Genomic DNA, 22865 nt, shown 5'->3' with positions numbered 1-22865 from the left:
CAGTTGTACTTTCAGTTTGGAGAGTTTATAATCTCAAAGGAAAAGTCTGTGGAGGAGGCCTTTGAAAACAATAAACTATGTGTACATAGGAAGAACAATGAAATATTCCCTCTCCCCACAACCTGACTAAGGCAGCCTGGTTAAAAAAATTCTTTGTCTGTAAGAACCAGTGTCTGTAAGATTTTCATAAGGATTGGTAATTTGCAAGCTTCAGACTCCCGCAGACTTTCAGTAATAATGAAAGCCTGGAAACAGCCTAGGATATTGAGGTACTGAACTGAATTTCAAACTTTGAGCCTACTAGAATCTGAGGTCAAAATTTGGAGGAAAGTTGCTCCCATTTTAGCTACTAGCAACACCGAGGCAGTTAGTGATGATGTTGGCTTAGTTTCTGACAATTTTAACAGCTTTATTTGTACAGCCAGCTTTCTGGGATGACAGTGACTACTATCTTTTGCTAGGGGTGCTCATATCTGATGCTGACATTGATGTCTCTTCCTCAGAAGTGGTTGCAGCTGAATCCCTTGTTCATTTTCATCCATATGAGTCTCAAGCCATCTTCTTGTACATGTGTGTTGGTTGTTTTGCTATTTTTCCCTTTTTTCTCATGAACTCTTTTGCATTTCTCAAATAGTGTCTTCCAGTGACATTGGTATGAGCCAAGGCAAATGGAAGAGGATTTCTTTCCAGTGTTGAGTCAGGATGAATTGTGGGGCTTACAGAATTCTTAACCTCGTCACACTCCCTCTGCAACCCCAGAGTGAAGTTACTGTCCTTGTTCCCCTCATTATTAGTGTCCTTCACCCACTACTCATCATGAGGAGACTCAATGTATTTGGAAAAGTGACTGGTTACTGCCTTTAGGATGAACAACTAACACATTTCTTCCTTTTACCTTTCTGGGGGAGGAGCCGATCCATGCTCAGCAATTTGCTGTTCTCAGCAGGTCTTTTAGAGGCACCTCTATTTGCAGATGACCCTCTCAGTCAGGCATGTGGTCCTAGCACCTTTTCAGGAGATATTGCCTTTATCTCCTGAACTGCTCAAGAGATGAATTTCACCACTACTGTTTTGTCTCCGTCTCTCTGCTTCAGACGCAGGTGTAGTAGGGGCAAAAGTGAATGGTTTCTCAGGTTGGAGGAACAGTTTTGTTCTCTGGAGTAGTAAGAGCTGTCCTTGTGGTGTGTTGTACATGATGTGTCCAAAATAAAAGGAACAAAAAACTTCCCAGAGAGGGATGCTTGTGTTCTGGAGAATAGTTTGCTCTTATAAAGCTCGTGCTGGTTTGTATCACCAGCTGACAGCTTGTTTAATCATGTGGGCTAGTTTTATGTCATCTAGCTTGTTTGGTGAGGATATGAGGTTCCTCCCTCCTGTAGAAGAGGTGTATCCATCCTTCTGTCTGCTGGGAGGGGTGCCTGGTGTATGGGGATACTGGAGTACCCTTAGACAAGGCAAAGTAGGAGCCACTTGGGTAACAGTACAGCAGAGCAGTTTATGAAGGCAAAGTCATGTGCATGTTTTCTTGCCTGCTCTTTCCAGTTTTTAATTTCTGCATCATGCTCCATTTTGCTTTCAAACAGGGAATGTTCAGTTGGAAGGGCTCAAGATTTTGTGGCAGAGTGGGCCGGGACCAAGGAGAATTCTGAGTAGGGAAGGCTTGTTTGTTTGTATGCTTGGAATGGCTTTTGCTTTTAAGTATTTGACTAATTCCCAAAGCAGGAGGTAGCATGGGTGTCTCTGCCTCAACACTCATGGTGTTTTGCAGGCTATTTATGGGAGCTGCTCATACTTTCTCTGTGTCTTGCCTGTGCTCTCTGCAACACACACACATACACACTTTCTGCTCCACACCTGCCCCCTATTTTCCAGTCATTTGGACTTACCAGAATGGACAACTTCACACCTGTGGGATAATTTGCTACCAGTGGCAGCTTCTCTGCTCAAGCAGGCATCCCACATTGCTGAGGGCAGTGGTAGGTAGGTGGGTAGGTGGGTGATGTGGTCCCTGAGGAAGTTGCAGCTATGGGTTGTAAATGTAATTAACACTCTTCTTAACTTCTGTTGAACTCACTGAATGTGGGATGTGGGCACAGGATCAGTTCTGGTCAAAGCCTGTATTTGACTGCTCATGAAGGTGTCTGTCCTTCTCCTGAATTTCAAGGCCTTGTGAGCTCCTTTTTGCTATGCTCCTTTCTGCTAGTGAGCAAGCCCACAGTCTGCTTGCTGCTAGTACCTGCAGATCCTGTCCTCAGATCTATTTGACCCCTACTGAATTTATCCTCTAAAGTTCAGGAATTTGTTTAAATCCTTGCATGATGCTTAGCTTTGATGGGCATCCATCAGAAAAAAAAAAAAAAAAAAAAAAAAAAAAAAAAAAAGCAGCCACTTTCTTCAGGGAGGTGAAGGATTTTCTTAGAGTTAGGAGATGCTTCTTCTACCTTTTTCCTCTCATATGTCCTTCCCTCCTTCCCTTCATTTGGCCTACTTCAGCACCTCATCATCAAGAGATGCAGTTTAAACCAACTGCAGTTTGCAAAGTTGGTGGCTCAAAACGTCTGCAGGTTGTCTGTGGCAATACTGACATGGTGATTCTGCCACCCAGGGTTGCCCTTGCCAGCAGCTTGGTCTCTCCCTTCCCCACCTCTTCCAATGCATCTCTAGACCCTCTATTGATCCTCTGCAATATCATTGAATGAGTAGTGACAAGCACAGTGGTGCTCTCAGAGTTCTGATGGACTCAAGAGGCAGAGTGCTCTTGAAAATGCACTCATGAATAATATTCAGGCATATTAAAGTAATGTATTCCATCTCTTGACACAACTATTCGCTGTGTCAAGAGATGGAAAAGGCAGTCAGTAACTGAGAACTGAACTCTGATAAAAATCATGATGCTCAAACTATTGTAATAAATCTGTCAGTCTTTGTAGACTGTGAGCAGAAAATCCCTATTAAACAAGCCAGTGACAGGGAGAGTCAGCTTGCTGAATAGGGAAACCAGCCCATCCTTTGGATTGTGGTTTGAGAACACAAGAAGCCCTGCTGATATTCATAGGGTGCTGTGGAAGTCCTGGGACAAGTCTTACTGGACTGGCTTCCAGTACCTAAGCAATCCTCATTGGAGATCAGCAGAAACAGTAAGCCAATCTTGGGAAGAACAGGTACATTGTGCTGAGAGTTGTAATGAACAAACAAGTTCTGGAAAGATCAGAAAAGGTTTGACTATCAACTTTATGGAAAGGTATAATATCTAAAAAAAAAAAAAAAAAAAAAAAACCACCAAAAAACAAACAAACCAACAAAAACAACAACAAAAACCCCCAAAACTAAAAACCAAACCAAAAACCAAAAAGAGGAAAATGCTCTTTCCTTACCTTCCTTGATTTTATTTATTTGAAAGTTGTGCTGCAAGATTAGCAACCTTCCATTAATTCAGTGGCAACTTTGTGATTGTATAGGAAGCATATTTCTTGTGGCTATGGAAACTCAGTGGTTCAAGTACAGTTGCTCTGCTGACATATCCCTTTTTTTTTTTTCATGACCCTTTAAAGTAATATTTCACTTTGTTCTGGTTTCCTATTATTCATGAGCAATTCTAAGTTCTTCACATCTTCCCACAAATTTTGGTTGAATATAGGTTTCACATTGAAGTCGTTCTGTACTTTTTCCTTTCTTGAATGAGCTTTGATGTATCTGTTTGAGTTTCTCCAGCCATCTGGTATTCTGCACTGAGAGCCAGGATCCACACTGTTAACTCCTCACTGGTATTTTCTCTTTCTGCATATGTTCGGAGTGACTTCTAAGATGCATGAGAAATCTACTGGAAAACCATTTGTGATGGTTCTAATTCCCACATCTTGGGCTTTATGACATTTTGTGCTGGCTTGAGGATGCTCCCCTGTTGAAAAGCAAACAGCTCAAAATGCACTTTCACTTTCTCATTGCCCAACATTCCCACCATCCTCCTGTTCTGCCATGGAGAAGAACCTGCTTTAAGATACAAATCCCACCACATGCACAAAACTAGATGGAGAGGCTTAGTGTTTGCCTTCATGCAGCAATTGGTGTTTATTCTCAGAAACTTCTCATTTGTTGATGCAGAGATTTTGCTATTGAGCTGGAACATTGGCTTAACTTCAATAACTTTTGTGAAATAGTAAAATATTTCCTTCTCATCTAAATTCCCATTCACTGTGGGGCAAGAGAGAACAGTGTGTAGGCTAAGTGGGGTTTGGATAGAAAGGTCCAGTGCATGTTTTTATTATTTTCCCATTTGAAAAATGTCTTAGACTTCTCTCTTGGGTACTGTATTTCAGGGCAGAGGCTTGTCTACCTGTTATCTCCAAATGCAAACTGTTCAACAACTAGGATGTGTATTTTTATTGCGTATTACATTTTTATTAAAATGTAGGTTTGTGATAGGATTACTCTTTCTCCAAGGAGGCTTTTATATATACCTATGTTTATATATATACACACACACTCTCATCAAAAATGATTTTGTAATGGGAGAAGAGGGCATTGAGGCCAAAAAGCTAAGTTTTATATATTTTATTCATAAAAACAGATTTGCAACAATTTATTAAAAATTGATCTCATGCAGTATAAGGTTATACAAGAAATTCTTCATTTACATTTTATTCTGGCAGTTCCAGTCTAGTTTAAAGCATTTGTGCACTAACATCATTGGAAAATGCCATTGGGGCACAGCCTCTTCATAAATTTACAGTACATTTTTGCTGCAGTATAAAAGAACAGAAACATTAAATAGCTATATTCACTTGGTTGGTCTTGTTATCTGCAGTAAAGTAAAAAAAATGTTATGGGAGAAACTACCGTATCATTGAGACAAAGAATGTACTGCATGGTTTAAACCTAATAAACGTCACACAGTCAGTATTCACGAAGTTACAGACACACACACACACACACACACACACACACTCACCTCCAATGGTCCGATACTTCTGAATTATTTTTTTTCCTGCTATGTTGGAATAATATTTCTACAGAGATCTTTGTGTATACATTATATACAATATCATAATTTTCTCTTTTTAAAAATTAACATTCCTTTTAAAATAAACCAGGCCCTGATGATATTAATAAAGCAAGAGAATACTGTCAACACACATTGAGTGACGACGTCAGTGTTTAGTGCTTAAACAGAGTAATGAGTTCTAGTTTATCTGTGTTTATACTTACATGTTTTTTTGTTCTAAAAGCTACAGATATTTCCACAACCTCTCTTACTGTATGTGCCAAGTGAAATATTTTGTGATGCTTCTGTTTGTAAGATTCAGATACATATTCATGTTGATTTTGGCCACTATGAGGTGTGTTTTATTTTTAATGGAGATTTATGCTAGCTTGTCAAAGCTGCAGTTAAATCCCTTAGCTAAGGAACCTCTTCAGCTGTGCTTCAGTCATTGCTGATTTGTAAACCTTTGTACAAATGTCATTCCAAAGGTTTGGTCTGAGGGGCACAAGTGTTGATTAAAGAAAACTGAGAGCCCAGAGGGTGCTTCATGTGTTTTGTTTTTTTTTACCCTACTTTTAGCAAACAGCCCTGACATTGGGAGGATACATTTCCAGTCCCTTGGAAAAAAAAGCTGCATGTGTGTCTCACCTGTGCCTGAGGGTTTGGCTCCAGAGTTGGTCCAGACGGTACACCACTATCATTCCTCCTAATTACTTTGGTTCAGGGAAAGGAGCTAAAGTTTAAACTCCACTGCTTTTTCACAGTCCTTTCAGGAGTCAGGTAAAATATTCTATTGGTAGATTTGATTTGTCCTCTCCTATCCACTACAACTGTCACACGTACGCAGGTAAAAAGCAAACATAGTGTATATTCACATCTATGTGCGCTGCAGGCTTTGCCCGCAGCAGCAAAGTGCTGTGCCCTAATCCCTCCCCGGCAAGTCCACTCAATTATTTTTATTGTAATTATGTGTGACACGATTCAAACAGACTAGGAAAAACAATTCATCCTGTGGCACTAAGACTTTACTACCCATCTGTCCTCAGTTTCCTGAGTTATCAGCCCTAGGACTTTTTCAGACAGTCTAGTGTGTTATGGTTGGTGGTATTTATCCTGAAATAGGTGCAGAAACTTCGCTAAAAATGAAACTGCAGATGGTCAGCAGTCACTACCATTGCCCTGGAGAAGGGTGAAGTGCTCTGCTTGCAACCAACAGCTCTCCAGCTGGTGGCAACTCAGAGCTGGAGCTTCAGGCTCTGCTTGGGTTACACATACAGCTGCATGGTAAAGGTGACCCTGCTCACAGCACTGCAGAGTCTCAATGACACCCGAGGAATCATTTCTCACAATTCTTCTTTCCTACTAAACATCATCCCTGAAATGAAAAAAGGCAAGACTAACCAGTGCAGAATGTTTCCAGCGATTTAACACAACTCCTGTAAAAATGAGTGTATCTATTCCAACATGGTATAGCTCGACCACTACATTTTCCTTACATGGATACAGTATAGAATTGCATGTTCTCAGCAGCCATGTAAAGCTCAGTGACATTTGAGTGTTTTTTTTTGTTTTGTTTTGTTTTTGTTTTTGTTTTTTTTTCCCTAGTGTCTTTTTTGCAAGATCCATATATCCCAGCATCCTTGTTGCTAGTAGAAATTTTGGAAGAAACACTTTTCAGTGACTTCTAGGTGAAGAAATAAAAACTCCAGGAATAAGGCTACAGATCAAACTCCTTGTGTCCTCCTTTGCTTTTTCACACGAGTTACGTGGGCACTCCTGTGACGAGGGCCTCAGCAGAAGTTCCTCTGCGGCAAGAGTCAATGTTACATGTTTGTAGCAGAGTTTTAGGTCGGATGTTTAGTCCAGTCTTTGAGTACTTAAAAGCAGTTCAGGAAGCACTGATCTCCTCCTCCTACAGCCCCGAAACCATCACTCGGAAGGAGGGTGGCACGTGTCTGTGCCGAGGACTGGCACTGGGGCTGACGCACGGGCTGGCACAGCTGGCATCAACTCCTCCTATGGACGGCAGGTAGGCGTGATGCAGGATGGGCAGCTGCAGGGACAGCCGGCGCTGTATGCTGCGGGAGAGACAGGGAGAACAGCGTTAGCCAAGGGCCAGATGGAGCGCATCACATGGCTGATGTGTTCCCAGGCTGCTGCGAGGGAGCCCTCTGTGCCTGCCGCTGAGACCGACAGGGTTAATGCCAAAGGCATCGCACTTGCTGATGCTGAATTGTGCCACCATGATGTTGTTTTCCCCTTGGGGAATTTTTCTGACAGGATGGACACGACAAAGGAAATGAAGTGTGCTTTCTCAGCATCCCACAACCTTCTGAAATTCCCGGCCACATTCAGGTTGTTAGACTGCTGATAGCAAGAAAAGGGAAAACCTTAAGTTTGCAAAGAGGGTGTATGGCTTGGTGACCCCCCACTCCTTGCAAAGTGATCTGCTGCCTGCAGAGCCCCATGCAACTGTGTAGACATGAATGAGGTCACAGACTGAGTTTCAAGCCACGCATCACTTCGCACACGGATGTCAGTACTAAGCATGGCATTTCTGCAACTCCAGCTAAAGCAAACACAGGTGCATGGTGGGAGGGATTTGGGACTGATAGCTTTTTCCTCTTTTTAAGTTGCTCCTCTTTAAAGTTTGGGTCTGTGCTTTTGAGGTGATAGATACTTTTGAGTTCTGTTGGGCAGTACTATGGGACTGAGGAGTTGGCGCTCTAAAACCAGTCCTGCCCAACACCCATACTAAAATTCAGTGTTCCAGAATCCCACATTCTGTATCTATTTTCCCAAGTGGATTGACATCATGATAATGAGTAAAATTTTTTTTTTAATTAATACTAAATCATGCTCACAGGTACTGCTTCTAAGCCCTTTCCCTGGAGAGGATGGTTCCATAAGAAAAGGACTCTGCTACTCCTGTGCTGTGGCTATACTAGCACCTTTCATAAAATCAAAATCCTGTTGCGGTTTGCTAGTGTAATAGATATTTTCAATCATTTTATCATCAGGATGGCTTTGTATTTGAAGACATTCCCCCTTGAAACACAGAGGAACTTTCTAAAGAGAAGAAAGATGTCAAAGTGACTGAGCTGAACTGAGGACTGACTTTTGGATTTCAGTACAAAAATCCCACAGAAAGCATTGTATTAGTATAATAGAGTTTTAAATTTATGTTTGCCTGTTATCTGATATAACGACAGTGTGTAGAAAGACTTTTATAAGAGGTGTTTCTTTGAAAGCTAGCCTTTGGACAGCCTTTTTGATTCAAATGACATTTAATTTCTTTTTTGCTTGGTGTCAGGTAGCAAAGACAGATACTAAGGCATTCATTTCACTGCTTAGAGACCAAGCAGTATAACTTTAAATTCAAACAGAAAGAAATGTAGTGTTCCCCTCATTAGTTTCTTCACTACAAACTTTGGCTTGTTTATGCAAAGGTGCATAGGAGTAGCTGTTGTCTTCCTACCCAGGAAACTCTTTCTCATTGTTTCTCCCCCTCAAACTCCTTTCTAAAGTTTCACACAATGTTAGTCCTCAGTGATGACCATTCTAGTGCTGGCAGTGAATTCCTGGAACTAAACAAAATACATTCATTGTTATTTTGCTACTGCGCTTGGCTCTTCCTGGTGCTATCAATGAAGTCATGCCTTGTTCCCAAGGAATGCAAGGGGGGCATGGCTTGATGTTTCCCTGTGCTGAATCCTTATGAGCCTGATGCTGTGGATTGTCATTCTGTCTCTTGTTGAGGGGTCAAATGCAGAATTGCCTGCACTTATTTTCCCACCAGTGGAAACGCTTACTTTGTTCAACTGTTATAGACTTCTCATTAAAGGGCTTTTTGAAGCTACTCCAAGAGAATCCAGTTGCATAATCAAGTGAAAAGGATTTTTTTTTCATCCATTTCAATGTTAGCCATACCATGGACAAAGAATGTTTATTTAACTATGCCAATGGAGGCTGCAGTGGGTGGCAAATTTTGCTTTAACTGTACTTAAAAGTTTACTTTCACTTGAAAACTTGGTTCCTGGAATTGGGGCAGAGAACCATAGCCTGGAGACTTGCACACAACCAAGATTGTAGACAAAACCCTTAAAGTGAAACATGAAACAAAACAAAACAAGTAGCAAAATCCAAACAAATCTTGTATTTTTGCCTGAAGTGAAAGTAAATTTTGTGTCTTGTCTCATCCTTTATAGTTTTTTTTCTCCCCAATATCAGTTATTTTCCCTTCTTCCACTCCTGTCACATTTTACCAGTGCTTTGGGGGGAATCCTTGGTATCAATATAGGCTGGAGGATGAAGGGATTGAGAAAAGTCCTGCCAAGAGAAAATGGGGTGATGGAGGATGAAAAGCTGGACATGGCTCAGCAATGTGCACTTGCAGCCCATAAAATTAATCATATCCTAGGCTGTATCAAAAGCCTTGTGTCAGCAGTATGAGGGAGGTGATGCTGCCCCTCTGCTCTCCTCTGGTGAGACCCCACCTGGAATACTGCATTCAGCTCTTCTCATAAGAAGAATGTGGACCTGCTGGAGTGAGTCCAGAGGAAAGCCACAATGAAAATCAGAGGGCTAAGGGATGTCTTCCATGAAAACAGGCTGAGAGAGCTGGTGTTTTCATCCCTGGAGAAAAGAAAGCTCCAGGGAGACCTTAAAGCTGCCTTCAGTACCTAAAGTGGGCTTACAAGAATGCTGAAGAGGGACTTTTTACAAGGGCATGGAGTGAGAGGATGCTGTGTGAGGTTTTAAACAAAAGAGGGTAGATTTAGACTACATAAAAGTAATGAATTTTTATGATGAGGGTGGTGAAACACTCCCACAAAGTGGCTCAGATGACCCATCCCTGGAGACATTCAAGGCCAAACTGGACAGGGATTTGAACAACCTGATCTACTTGAATTTGTCTCTGCTCATTGCAGGGGGATTGGACTGGTTGACCCTTAAAGATCCCTTCCAGCCCAAACCATTATATGACCCTAGGAATTTGTTTCAAGTTGTTCACACTAAACAGATATGTATGTTTGGAAAGGTAATGGTTGGTAATCTGGATCTAGAATCACAGGCAGCCACTGAAGGAGATGGAAAGCAAAGATGATTCCACACCCAGAGCACCCATTAGTCAGATTCTGTGTGAAGGCAAGTGTCCTCAGCTCTGTACAGAAATGCCATTTATTAGGGAAACACAAAATCAGGTAAAACCTTGACTTCCAATGTCAATGCAGGAACACAACGTAATGCACATGGGAATGCACAATACCACAAGGGGGAGCAAGGCATTTGAAATATATTTTGGTTTTGCTACAGAAAACCACTAATAAGATCCATTGGTAAGTGGGGGGACTGAAACAAATTTTTGCAAGTCAAACATCTGCATTTCTGTGGGAGTGTGTAAACTGTGTCTAAACACTCAGGGATTATTCCAGTTAATTCTGCAATACATTAATGTTGATTTTTAGCAAATGCAGAGAAGCTGTAGAAGCTCTAAAAGACTACAGTAAAGCAAGATGTTCTACTACCAAGTGAACTAACCATTCTAAACCCACCTTATTTTAATGACACATTAGAGTAGGATCATAGATAGATAGATCACAGATAAACCACTCTCAGTGAAGAAACCAAATAACAAAACCCAGTTAATGCTGAAGCACATGCAATAATACAGTCACAACCAAATTTTTTGAATGAGAATTTTTTTTTATTTAAATTAACATAACTGGTTCCAGTTATGCTTTGAAGCTATGCTTTGAAGGTTATAAAAAAACCTGCATATAGAAATAGTCTATTAAGATGAAAAGTTTTAGTGGGGTCTTGCAGAAATCTGTCATCACCTCTACTTAGAGATCTGGAAGACTGTTACGTATTGTTGCTGTTAAAATGAGACTGGAATAAATTCCAATGACGGCAAAAACTAATGACCTGCTGGATGTAGGTCACTGATGAAAAGGAACAAAATGCAGGAATGAAATGCATAGATAGATGTTTTAAAGGGTCACAGAAGATAAACCATTGAATGTGGCCATCATGCAGATAAGCTGACTGATGTTATCTTTAGATAAGCAGGACTGCCCATCAGGAAATATGCACTTTGATGCTCATCAAAGCAGATGACTTTGCCTGAGAGACAATTCATCCTACTGGGAAAAGGATTATATCTATTTTAAACCGGTTCCAACTGCTCTCTGGACCTGAGATAAGCTGGCATGGTACAGGGTTTGTCCACACAGCTAAGTATCCCCCAGGATTGTTGCTGAGCATTACCTGGGAGTGTACAAACTGGTACAGCTGTGCTGGGCAGTATGCTAAAAAATGGGAAATCAAAGTGCAGGGCTTGTGCCTGTGCGCTGCTTTGCTTGCTATAGGAAGTGTTAACTTATACTGTGTAGAGTGTAAACAGGAAAGAAAGCAGTCAGCACCCACTTTTTTCTCCTCTTATCTGATGGTCTGACTGGGTATGGAAAATTTTACATGGCAGTATGGAAAATCTACTGGGTCCTGCCCAGCAGGAACTGCCAAGGGAACTGAGATTTGTCTATCTATATTCATGCTCTAAGGCTGCGTTACAGTCATACAGACTGCATTTTCCTTAGGTTCAGGGTTCTAAATCTGAGCCCAGCACAAAAAACCTTTTTTCTACATTCTGATTGTGACAGTGTAAACATCACCCCATCAACAAATGTGAAACAACTTCCTGCACTATAAGGTGTGTGTATACTGTTGTGACTTTACTTTGTGCACAACTGTAGAATAAGGGATCTTACAATGAGTCAAATGTAGCACTAATGGGGAGAAAGAATGAAAAAATACCAAATCAGCTCCTTTCTGGACTCTATAAGAGCTTTCATCCTAGAAGATGGCAGTTCTCAAAAGTACTGACAAGCGCAGGAAGCTGAGATGATTTTTTTCTTCCCCACAGCTGTTAAAGAGTTAAAACTTCTGCAGGAAAATTATTGTCTTGACATCCTCCTTTCACAGGTTTATGACCAAGAGGAAATATTTTTCAGACTAATTCTCCTTGAGATTTGTGTTCTTGAATAAGCAATAAGTTTCTTAGACCGTGTGACTACCTATCAGATATCGTATGTATGAAGTGAAATGAGAAAGACAGAAACTACTGCTTGCTTTTAACTCTTTTTTTTTTTTCCAAAAAATTTACATTTAGCTGCCATCAAAGGACAGAAGTGCTGCCAGACATGTTGAAAAGCAATCCCAGAAAATGTGCAGAAGGATATCTTAGAGTACAAATTTTGGAGAGAGGCAACCTTGTCAAAAAGAGGGAAGTCCTGAAGGCAGCTATACTTCTCCTCCCTGGCAGATCCACTGTGTCTGGGCAATGTGGCTCTGGTACCTAAAGTGCCAACTCGTTCTCAAGGGAGAGATTGGCCCTTGGAACTGGCATAGTCACAGCTGTGTAAGTGTTGAATGACACTGTTCAGATTTAGCAGGATTTTATTAATTGCTTTCCATAAATGTCAGAGATTGTTCAGATTTGTACTGATCCACTTTCCAGAACCATTAGGAAATCTCAGTCTTCTCATCAGTTATCGCTAGCCTAGAGGAAGTTCTGTCACCACAAAATATTTTTCTTTGTCTCTATTAAATCTGTATAGAGACAATTGGATTATCTGAGTGTCTGTGTTTTTCTTAGCATCTCCCTTAATGTAAGTGGGCCACATGTGGATGAGGCTGAATTCACACTACATTATTTCTGACAAATGGTGCTGAAAAAAACCAGGCCTTTAATAGCTATGCATTAAAGCACTCTGCTGACCCCATGAAGTCATGAGAGCGCTCTCAGCAAGAGCCCTGCTTTTGTGAAATTACAAGATATTTCATCTACTGTGGGATTTCTTTTTGGTGAATATGTGTGTGTGAATTAGCTTCTTCGCAGGTTTGGGTTGGGTTTTTTCTTTGAGTGCAAAGACAGATTTAGACATCCATGTGTTTTCCTGCTCCAGGTAGTACAAGACAGGAGCTACTATCTGCAACCAGAGTTGCTGTTGCTGATGTAATGTGACTCATTCTAGCAATTTGCTTAATTTATTCTGTTTTTAAATAAGCTTTTAAATTGCCCAGGAGTCTGACAGCTATTAGCTCAGACACTGATGAAGTGATGCTTGTGTAACCAGGCTGCCGTGGGGAAACAGCTGATCCGGGCACACACAAGAACGGCACTTCCCTGAGCTCCTGTCCATGGCAGGTCCTGCTCAGCTGGTGGAGGGTAGGACACAAGTTTATTGTATAGGTTCCTAGAGAGAAAAGCCTATTTCCCTTCTGCAAATCTAGCCAGTGTTTTGTGCCATCCTCTCCTTTTAGCTGCAGCATTGTTTCTAAGGGAAACTACTTAGTGCGAGCTTTCCTGTGCCAAAACTCGGGTCCAGCTGCTATGGCAACGTTGAAAAGCCCTCAGGACATTTTTAAATTCTCATCTAGCTGAAGAATGCAAAAGAACAAAATGTCTATGTACACTGTGAACCCCTCTGGGTGGTGTGTGGAAGGACTTGGACCTTTGACAAGAGTCCTAAGACATTTGTGCGCATATATACATCCTCTTCTCTCCTCCACACACTTTGGGCACAGCTAATCCTGCAACTCTCTACAGAAAATTTGGACATCATGCTATGGATGTTTCCAGCAAGAGAAAAGAAGCATATTGATTTGGGGCACCTTAGGATCTAAGGCCTCTGATATCCTTTAAGTTCCATTGGGGTGGTGAGCTGGTGGCAGGGAGGCACAGTACAATGTTGCTGCCTACTGGTGCTTCAGGAGGTGCCATTCACATTCTCTAGGTGCTGATGTTTCAGGCCCTCTCTAGGGCTGGCTGAAAGTGTGTTACAGTGAAGGTCTTTCCATAAAAAATGTATGGAAGGGAAATACAGGCTTTGATGAAATGAAATGTAATAATTTAAATTAAAATTTTGTCAGCAAGGTAATGATGTATACTTACTGTTCTGGAGAGTTGATGTCTTCTATGGGATCTTTGCTTGTTCTGGAAGGGTCTGATGAGCCCCACTGTGCTGGTGGATTTTGATCAAGATGATTTTTCAAAATGGCTTTCTCACCATCTGGATGGACAACACATTAAATTTTACTTTACTGTGACCAAGTGACCATTTAAAAATAGTTTCATTTTAACTTTTTTCAGATATCCATAATGCCACAAAGTAAACTCATACTGCCTATATTCCAGCATAGTCTCAAGTTTTGCTGTGAGAATTTGGTACTCCTCTGTTTTGGATGATGTGTTGCTCTATAAGAACCATCGCGAAGAAACAGAAAAGTGACAAAAGTGACATCATGCTCTCTCATCTGGTCTTGGTCTGTGTGAAAAAAATGTAACTATACTGTACTTGAAGTTAGAAATTGTAACCTTTGCATAAACCCTCCTTCTTAAGACTTTTCCTAGAAAAACTATAATTTCATTGATGTGTAAACCCTTGATACTCTTACGATCACACATGAAATTAAGTGCTGTCATCTGACTGTCTGCTACTGCCATTATTTTCTGCATGGAAACATGATTCATATCAGTTGCACTGGTCCATAGGCTTTCTGCAGCAAGGACAACTAATGACGTCATTACACTTTTTTCCTTTCCGTATAGTGAAAACAAAACAGATCATAATTCTTGATTCCCTTGGGTGTCCTGGGGTCCCTGGCTAGCTGTGCTGAAGCCCATGGTTTGCCCTGAGAAACATGGGCAAACACATCCATTTTAAGGTCCTTTCTCTTCCTGCCTGCTTTTTCAAAGTCTCTTTCTATGGTAAGCCAAATAAAATCACACGGAAAGCATCTGAATAATGAGGGCAGTTCACAGTTTTCATAAATGATTACAGAGAGCTCCAAATCCATCACCAGCAGTTGTTTGCCACACAAACAGAGGAGCAGTGATTGCCTCAAGCATTGAGAAAGCATGGAAGAGGAGTCTGAGGTAAATTCTTCAAGAGGTAAATTCTTCTCATATCCAATTTTATGTTCTTTTTGAACATGAAAGTGGATATGAGGGGGGAAAGCAGGGAAAGAGTAAAGAAAAAAGGAAAATGACATGAAAAAGTCAGTACATTTTGAAGAGTTACGCTGATTTCTGTTATACTCATGTTCAGAAGCCCCAAATAATGCTCAGCTCCCAGCATGCTAGGAATGTATATGTTGTCACCAGGCACTGGGGGGACAAAACAAGCAGCAGAAACACAAATTGAAGAAAGAAGCTGGAAGCATAAATGTTTTGAGGGCTAATTCCAGCATTTATAATTGCCCTCCCAGCAAGGTGATCCCTGGCGTTACTTGATAGCATTCACTTCCTGCTGTGAAAAATCTAACAAGCAAGCAACAACCAAGTGTGTAGGTGAGGAAGCAACAATGTGCAGGCATGGGGATCACTACAGCTCAGAGGAGGAGACAAGATTTTTTCACTGATGTTGCATTGAAGAGAAGGATCTGGGTGAGAAAGGAGGTGACCAGAACATGTGAAGCTGCTTTGGCTTGGGCAAGATAATGCCCCAAAAAGAAAAGAAAGAAGAGAGCTAAGGAAATCAGTTGCAGCAAGAAGAGTGTTTAAAATCAGGAGATGGCAGGATTCACTGATGGTTTAGATGTGAAGGAAGTACAGAAAAGATAAGCAGTGAGATATATAATCTCAGGGCAGCCTGAAGTTTGCTGGTGTGGCATTTTCTGTCACAAGAGCTCAGTTTTTATTTTCTGTGCATTGCATTTCTTTGTATATCAAGTTTGACATTTGCATAAAAGTCTTGTGATGTCTATAAACAGACATGCAAAAAAGAACCCGTTTTACTTCCGTGATTAAAACCAACATTCAGTCCTGAGTTGATCTAAGCTGACAATGGAAACTGCTGACTTTTTGATATAGACCAAAGTAAAAATTTGAGTAACCCTTGTAATTAGGGATGGAAAACTCTAAATTTAATTATTTTAGGTGTTGTAGAGTGTCCCCTGCAGCTGACTGTGCCTTTGCCAGGCAGGTGACGCTCGGGGGCATCTGGGTGGCACGGCGGCATTTAGGGTTCCAACTCCTTTTGCCAAGATAAGCAATTTAACATTTTACAAAGCTGCTAGAGATATAATTATTCATCAGATTATTGGAAAATGCAACGGTTGCTGTTTGGGAATATGTTATTCAGTAGAATGATCTGTGTTGTACACACTAAAGGAGTTTCATGTACTTTCAGATGTGCTGTGAGAGAGAAAGAGAAGGAGGTGGTCCTTGTCAAAAAGGTGGGGGATTTAGTTTAGAGTAGAGCAGAAATCATATATTCTCTTCCTACTCACCTCTCAACACCAACTGCCCATATAACACTGTGTGTTATTCTTAATAGACTCTTCTACCACTCTTGCAGATGACTTGCTCTTAATACACTGAATAAATTTCTGCATTCAAGGCTAACAAATGCAAATTTTACTTTATAAGTATAAAATACAGACAAAACACAGACACTTTTTTCCCTTTTTTCATTTTTTCTTTAAAAATTTTTAAAAAATTAGATAATTCTTATTTGTTAAGCATTTTGGGAGAGGATTTGTTAGGTTTTTATTTTGCAGCTATGGAAACAAGAATATCATTATTTTTCATTTACCTTTCATTTAAATAATGAAAAGCAAGATTCTCACTTAGTCATATGCTTCTGGGAGCCGGAGATTAAAGAAAAAACACTATTGCCATATGCACTTAAAAAACTTAAGGGTTTAGAAAACTAGTTTTATATACGTGAACAACTGAAAGTAGTGGTAAACATTTGATTTTCCAGTTCTCCATGGAAAGTGTTGCAGTGTTTTTGATACTTTTCCATTCTCTCTCTTCCTCTGTCCATTAGGTATGCTGGTTGGAAAATGCCCTCCATTCTCAGGGCACTGTCTGCTGCTGCAGATTCTACCCAGTAAGTTACACTGGGATGATGTAACTACCTTTTAAATTGAAATTACATTAACCAGAAGCACCTTCTAAATAATTTTCACCTTTGTAGACCTCAAACCGGAACTCAGAAGTCTGGATAAGTGATGCCTGAGTACTTTCCATTCAGAAAGCTGTCGGGAGAAAAGACAAATAAATCTCAAGGGCCTCACAGAGTGCTTGGCGATGGGCTCATTATAAAACAAAGCTCTCTGCCAGTGGCTGGTGAGAGCCAGAAGTCTTTAGCTTGGGACCTTTGCCTACCTGTAGCAAAAAACCAGCTTCCATTTACAAAGCTCTGAGCTGCAAGAGCACACCTGATGCAGGTTGCCAGGGGCTCAGTGAGGAGGTTACTGCTCCCAGCTGTTCTCTCCCTCTGCCAGGGGTGACCTATAATCCCTGCAACCTCGTGCTGCCAAAATTACCTGGGCAGGCTTAAATGTGCCATGCATATTAAAAACCCTCATTCAGCTGCAGGCAGAATGCACCAGGTGACTGATGATGCTTATATTTCTTCCAAGAGTTTAAAAAACATATTTTTTTAACTAGAGGTTGGTTTTTTGATGTTTGTACACTGCAGCTTTATTGAACATCTTCATCATTATGCTTTAGTGGCAATAACCATCTGATGGCTTAGAACTGCATGACAGAACTACTTTTCATCCAATATCTTTCAGTTTGACTGTTGTTTCTCTTTGCTAGAAAACATATATTATGCTCCACAAAGAAGCTAGTGTGGTTTAAGAAGGACTTTTAAGATCTGGCAGTGATAACTTTGCTGATTGACTAAAGAGCTCAGGAAACTTTAAAACTACAGGCAGATTTTGAACACCTGCTGTAATTTTTTCCAGTTCTGTTGTTTGGACTGTGAAACATGACTAGCCAGTCTCTGTTTTTTCCATGTAAATAGGGTGTTAAGAAAGTAAACTGAAAGGAAAAATTAAAACAATCACATCGTTTACTGGTAATCAGAAAAAAGTTTTCCTGAAGTAAGCACACTACACTGGCAATCTAAATCATAGCTTCTGATAGTTGTCTTTTGAGAAGAAAATTTTTTAAAAAGAAAATCCAGCAAGATTCTGTTTTGATTTATACACCTTTAATCAGAAGAAATTCCCTTTACTACAGATTCATTTCTGTGCAAGAAAGAGCAGGTACTGAACATCTGATAGGTTGGTCTCTCTGTTGAAACAGAAACAAGCTCCAATTTCAGGATTGAATCCATTTGTTAGGCTTCATAGAAACTAGTATACATATCTCTATACATCTCTATAAAGAAAGGAACTACATCCTTGCTTCAAAACACCATCCCTCTAAAAGATTTATTTCTGAAAGCCTTTACCTTTGAATCTATTTTTCAATCCCAACCTTAATGCTTGAATTGCATGAACTTCATAGAAATAATACTTCCCCCATCTATCACAGATGAACTCTGGTTTGCTTTGCATTTGTGAGCAACATGCCTTTGAAATCTGTTTTTCTTTGAGCTGCTTTTACATGGGGAAAAACTAACACCAGGAAACATCGGAGTGGGGTGACAAGTGACAGTATGTAGGCATAGCTGACATGTAAATGAATGCTCCCAGCCCATTTACAGCAATGAGTAAAGACTGCTTTCTGGCTTAAAACAGACAAGGTTTTCTGAGCAAGGAAGGGTGCCTGCAGAGAGAGAACCTGCAAAAAGGGTTTTCTCATAACAGGGGACTGTGGCAAGGCTGTCTCTTGCTCTTCTGTACAATTTTCCTAATATGCTACTCTGAAATGCACTGGCCAAGGTAGAAATAGAAGTAGATTCTTCTCCAGGGTTTCTTCTGTGCTTTGCTTTATATAAAACTCTTTCAATCCATGATTTTGTGAATTATGTCACATGGAAATAATTCATTTATTAAAACATCAAAAAGTCAAGTAGAGTAAGATAGTAAGATTCAAAGAGTAGCAAAATTATGCCCGCCTCCCCACTCGCTTCCTTTACACAGCATCACAGTTGAGGCTGTTGTCCTCCTTTTTTCCAAATGTGAGCCTGGCAAACACAACCGTGCCTCCAAGCCTGACTCTTCTGAACTGAATGGCTCTGTCAGTTGCAGAGATGGCCTGAGTCAAGCACTGGCCTCCCCCACACCCCATCCCTGCCTGAAACCCAGGCTATAATGTGGCTCTGCCACTACAGCAAGACCGCCGGATACCACAAATGCCAGGGGAGAAGTTAATGTTGCTCTGTGCACAGAGCTGAGGTCACTAGCAGGTGCAGTGACTCGAAGTCATCCGAGGAATGTAGGAAATTAAGATAAGGGGATGCCCTTTTAAATCCAGCACTTGAAGTTTCAGAGCCAGAGTCCATGGAGCATGCTAAAACTGCTTCACCACACAAAGCAATATAGCATTGCAGCTAAAAAGCCTACATTAAAAGAAAGTAACCAAGCCATAAACCACAAATCACATTTTCCTAATTGCTTTTCTTACATAGCCAATTGCTGTAGATGTCTCAGGGACATCATGCAAATGTGAACAAGAGTTGAGCATCTCAGATAATACCTCTCTTTAAATGAGATGTACTGAAATGTGCTATAACGAAGGAGTCCCTGTGCCAGCAAAGAGCTCCTGGGATACACCAGGAGCCATTGCTGTTAATAACTAAGCAGGAATCCCAAAGTTATGAAACACTGCCTGGGGTCAGGCTGATATAGGCCTGTATTCACAGCTGTACCTACTTATTTCAGCTAAAGTAATTCCAATTTGTATATTAAATCCGTATGTTTGATGTAAATGAGGGTGGTGGGGAAGGAAGAGATGAATCAAATAACCTCCTTTGGCACTTGGCTATAAGAATTAGGATTTTAAACTCTGGGCAATTTTTACAGATCAGAAGCCTACTGAAGTGTACTATGACATTAAAGTTTGATTAGGGCTTGTTCAAGATGCGTTGCCTAAATCCTATGTTATGGTCTGTTCTGTGAAGACAAGTGCTCTGAGTTTGTGTAAGCAATAGCAGCGGGGTTACCCTACATGGCATTCTCCCTGTGAGCTCCTCCAGAACAGCAAGGTCTTTTATAAAAACAATTCACATAGAAGTGAGCAACAAGGTAAATGTGGAAAATTATCTATGATTTTTAGCTCCAAGTCAGCTGCTCTTTTGAGCCTCTCTCTTCACTGTCCTATTCCCGCTCTCCCAGCTCACACTTTTCACAAGATCAAGCGAGGCACAAATCTCATCATCACCTTTAAACTAATATTGGACTGGCTTCCCCTGCTGCACAGTGGGGATGAGAGAGATGGTCACTTCTAGGTCATGCTAATAGATTATTTACAATTCTGAAGCTTCACTCAACTACCATCAGGGATGCATAATTTCAAGTTTCTGTACTTTACTGAAAGCTCATGAAATGCATAGCTACAGAAAGCATAGTCATGTCATTTGGAGTTAGCTTTCCTGTAGCCGTAAGGGCCAGAATTTTTTTAAGTACCATTTAAGTGGTGTCTGTTTATATCTGCACAGAATCAGCAGTGACTCAGCAGCATGAATTCTCCAAAGTCTTGTTATTCTGATTGGAACAGCAAATTTATATTAAGCACATAGGTTGACTATTAGGAATGGGTGCAGTGAGAGAAACAGAGAGGAAATTCAGATGCAGATAAGGGACAGGAAAGTGTGGAAAGATAAGAGGCAGAAGAAATGGAATTGGAGGGACAGGAAAAGGCTAGCAAGGGTGGCTGATCACAGTGGCTCAGAGCCTTGAAGTATGAATATTTAATGTCACTTGAGTCAGAATCAGGATACACTATAATATGCATGCATGGAGTATTTGCAACCAGGTGTGAGACCAAGCTTCAAACACCTTCTGCAAATTGGGATCCATGTCTTCCTCATTCCCAGGTGAATGGATGCTCTAACCTTTCCATGTAAATTTCGACAAGGAAAACCATCTTTCTCCACCTGTCCCATCTTTTGTGTGGACCTTTATGTGGAAGGTCCATTGAGAAAATTGTCCAACAACTTCAGTGTGCAGAATATCTACCCTGTAAATCCCAAGAATACATAGTTCAGGGCTACTCTGAACATTAAGGTCCATGATTAGAGATAATTTTTAAATATGCATCTGACAGCAGAAATGTAAAAGTTAGGGAATTGTACTGGGGGAAAATTAGAAACAAAGACAATCTTGGATGCTGTTGCTCAAAGCAGCAGTTAGGCATCAATGTATTTTGTAGACATAGCCACAAGTAAGTGCAGAAAGGTTATATTTTATCCTTGATTTCTTTGCCAGCCTCCTACTGCTATTGGAGTGCATCTTGCTGTGGGAAGCATCCATCCTAAATTTATACCCAGTGTATTTCTTGAGAATCATTTTTTGTTTCTCATACCCAGACTCAGATGGGCATTTGGCACAATGCAATATATCTCTTCTGCTTGAAATATTATTCATGATTTATCATTTTTCCTGGAGCATCTGACATGAGAGGAACATTCTATGTGTTCCTTTCAAACTGCCTCATCCCACTCACTGATGTTACTTCTTGCTCCTGATCTCAGCCCAATAATCACACGCCTCCAGCAACTATTTACATTTTCCTTTTCCTCCTTTCCCCTCTTCATTTTTTTTTTTTTTAACTTTTAAAAACGACACTGAGAACACTCCCTTTTTCTTCTTTGTGCCACAAGTTATACAACCCATTGCATACCCAGGCTAAAACAAAAGGCACAAGAAAAAGTAAACTTATCCAAGAGAAATTTCAATAAACTTCAAAAACATATGTGAACTGTTGCCCTGGTTGTAAATTTGTTCTTCAAATATATTCATAGAAGTAACTTCTGTCCCGCATAATCAAGCCTATGGTGCCACATCAATAAGAAACCTGAGCCTTGCAGTGCAATAAACATGCAGATATACAAATTCCGAACACGGAGCAACCAGGTTTTCACACACTATAGTAATAGTCAGCTGTACAAAGCTATTTGCCAGAAGTTACAAAGTAGATCCATTCTAGAGTCAGATATGGAAGGTGGGTATCCTGGCTTCCACTTTTATTGCACTATGCTCCAGAATTTATGGTTTCCCAAAAAGAAAAATTGCTCTAATGGAAGAAATTCTCGTGCATGTATTTCTTCAGGGAGTGATGCAAGAGACACAGGAGAAACAACTTAGGAATATTACAGTTGTCATTAAATCCTTTTTAATCAGTTCCTAGGGAAGAACTTTCATACATGAGTGGTTTCAATTCTGCATTTGGAATCCAAACCAACACTGAAATATTTGCATGCTTCTCCTTTATGTGTTTGATAGCAGTGTCCAAAAGCAGGATTTCAGCATCATAGTCAGGCAAGTACATATTAAATTTGGCTTAAAATTCTGTGACTTTCCTCTCCCCATGCAGCACAAAAAACTTGGTTTCTGAACATAAGTACACTTCTTAAAGTTTCCCACTTCACCATGTGTGTTGTAGTGAAGATGTATATACAGAAATAACTACTCAGTGGGTACTATGTAGCTTATTGCGTGAATCTGCATACTCTCAGCAATTCAAACAAAATATTTAAATTTTCTTACTAAGGTCTGAGTGCTCTGAAGCCAATTCAATGAGATTGCTATTCAAAGGTTTCGCATGTTAAGCTACCAATCGGTTTTACTAACACTCACCTTTGCCATCTGTGAAGTTCCGTATACTAAGAATGTCATTAAGGTCCTGATAGTGGTTCTGCTTAATGTATGTTGTTTTCTCAGGAGTGTCCTGAAGTTGCATTGTGACCTCTTCCAAGTCTTTGTCCAGCTGCAAAAGAATGAATACAAATCCTTGAAAATTCATGAGTCCTTGCTTCAGGTATCTGCAATGAGGTACAGCTTTCTATAATTAGACTGGAAGGAAGGTGGTAATGCAATTACTGCTTTGTGACCAATACAGTTTTCTTATAGCACTACTACACTGCCTCTAAAAATAATGCTACAAGTAACAAATGGTGTTCAACTGCGATATTGT

The 22865-nt window shown here is 40.5% G+C and overlaps 1 protein-coding gene across 4 annotated transcripts in view; it reads right to left on the bottom strand.

The window, feature by feature from the left end:
- Positions 1-4536: 4536 nt before the first annotated feature.
- The window catches only part of GABBR2 (gamma-aminobutyric acid type B receptor subunit 2), a 451884-nt gene continuing 433555 nt past the window's right edge, over positions 4537-22865 (bottom strand). For all 4 annotated transcript variants that reach the window (XM_072924427.1, XM_072924428.1, XM_072924429.1 and 1 more), the window contains exons 18-20: positions 22529-22658; positions 13938-14055; positions 4537-7059 (exon numbers count right to left, since the gene is read on the bottom strand). In XM_072924427.1, coding sequence (XP_072780528.1) covers positions 6894-7059; positions 13938-14055; positions 22529-22658 — 414 coding nt within the window. In that variant the 3' untranslated portion in view covers positions 4537-6893. The remainder of the gene's footprint in view (positions 7060-13937; positions 14056-22528; positions 22659-22865) is intronic.

The sequence above is a fragment of the Taeniopygia guttata genome, chromosome 2, assembly GCF_048771995.1.
Source record: "Taeniopygia guttata chromosome 2, bTaeGut7.mat, whole genome shotgun sequence".
Taxonomy (NCBI): Eukaryota; Metazoa; Chordata; class Aves; order Passeriformes; family Estrildidae; genus Taeniopygia; species Taeniopygia guttata.
The sequence above is the reverse complement of the archived record's forward strand: the minus strand, read 5'-3'. Positions and strand labels throughout refer to the sequence as shown.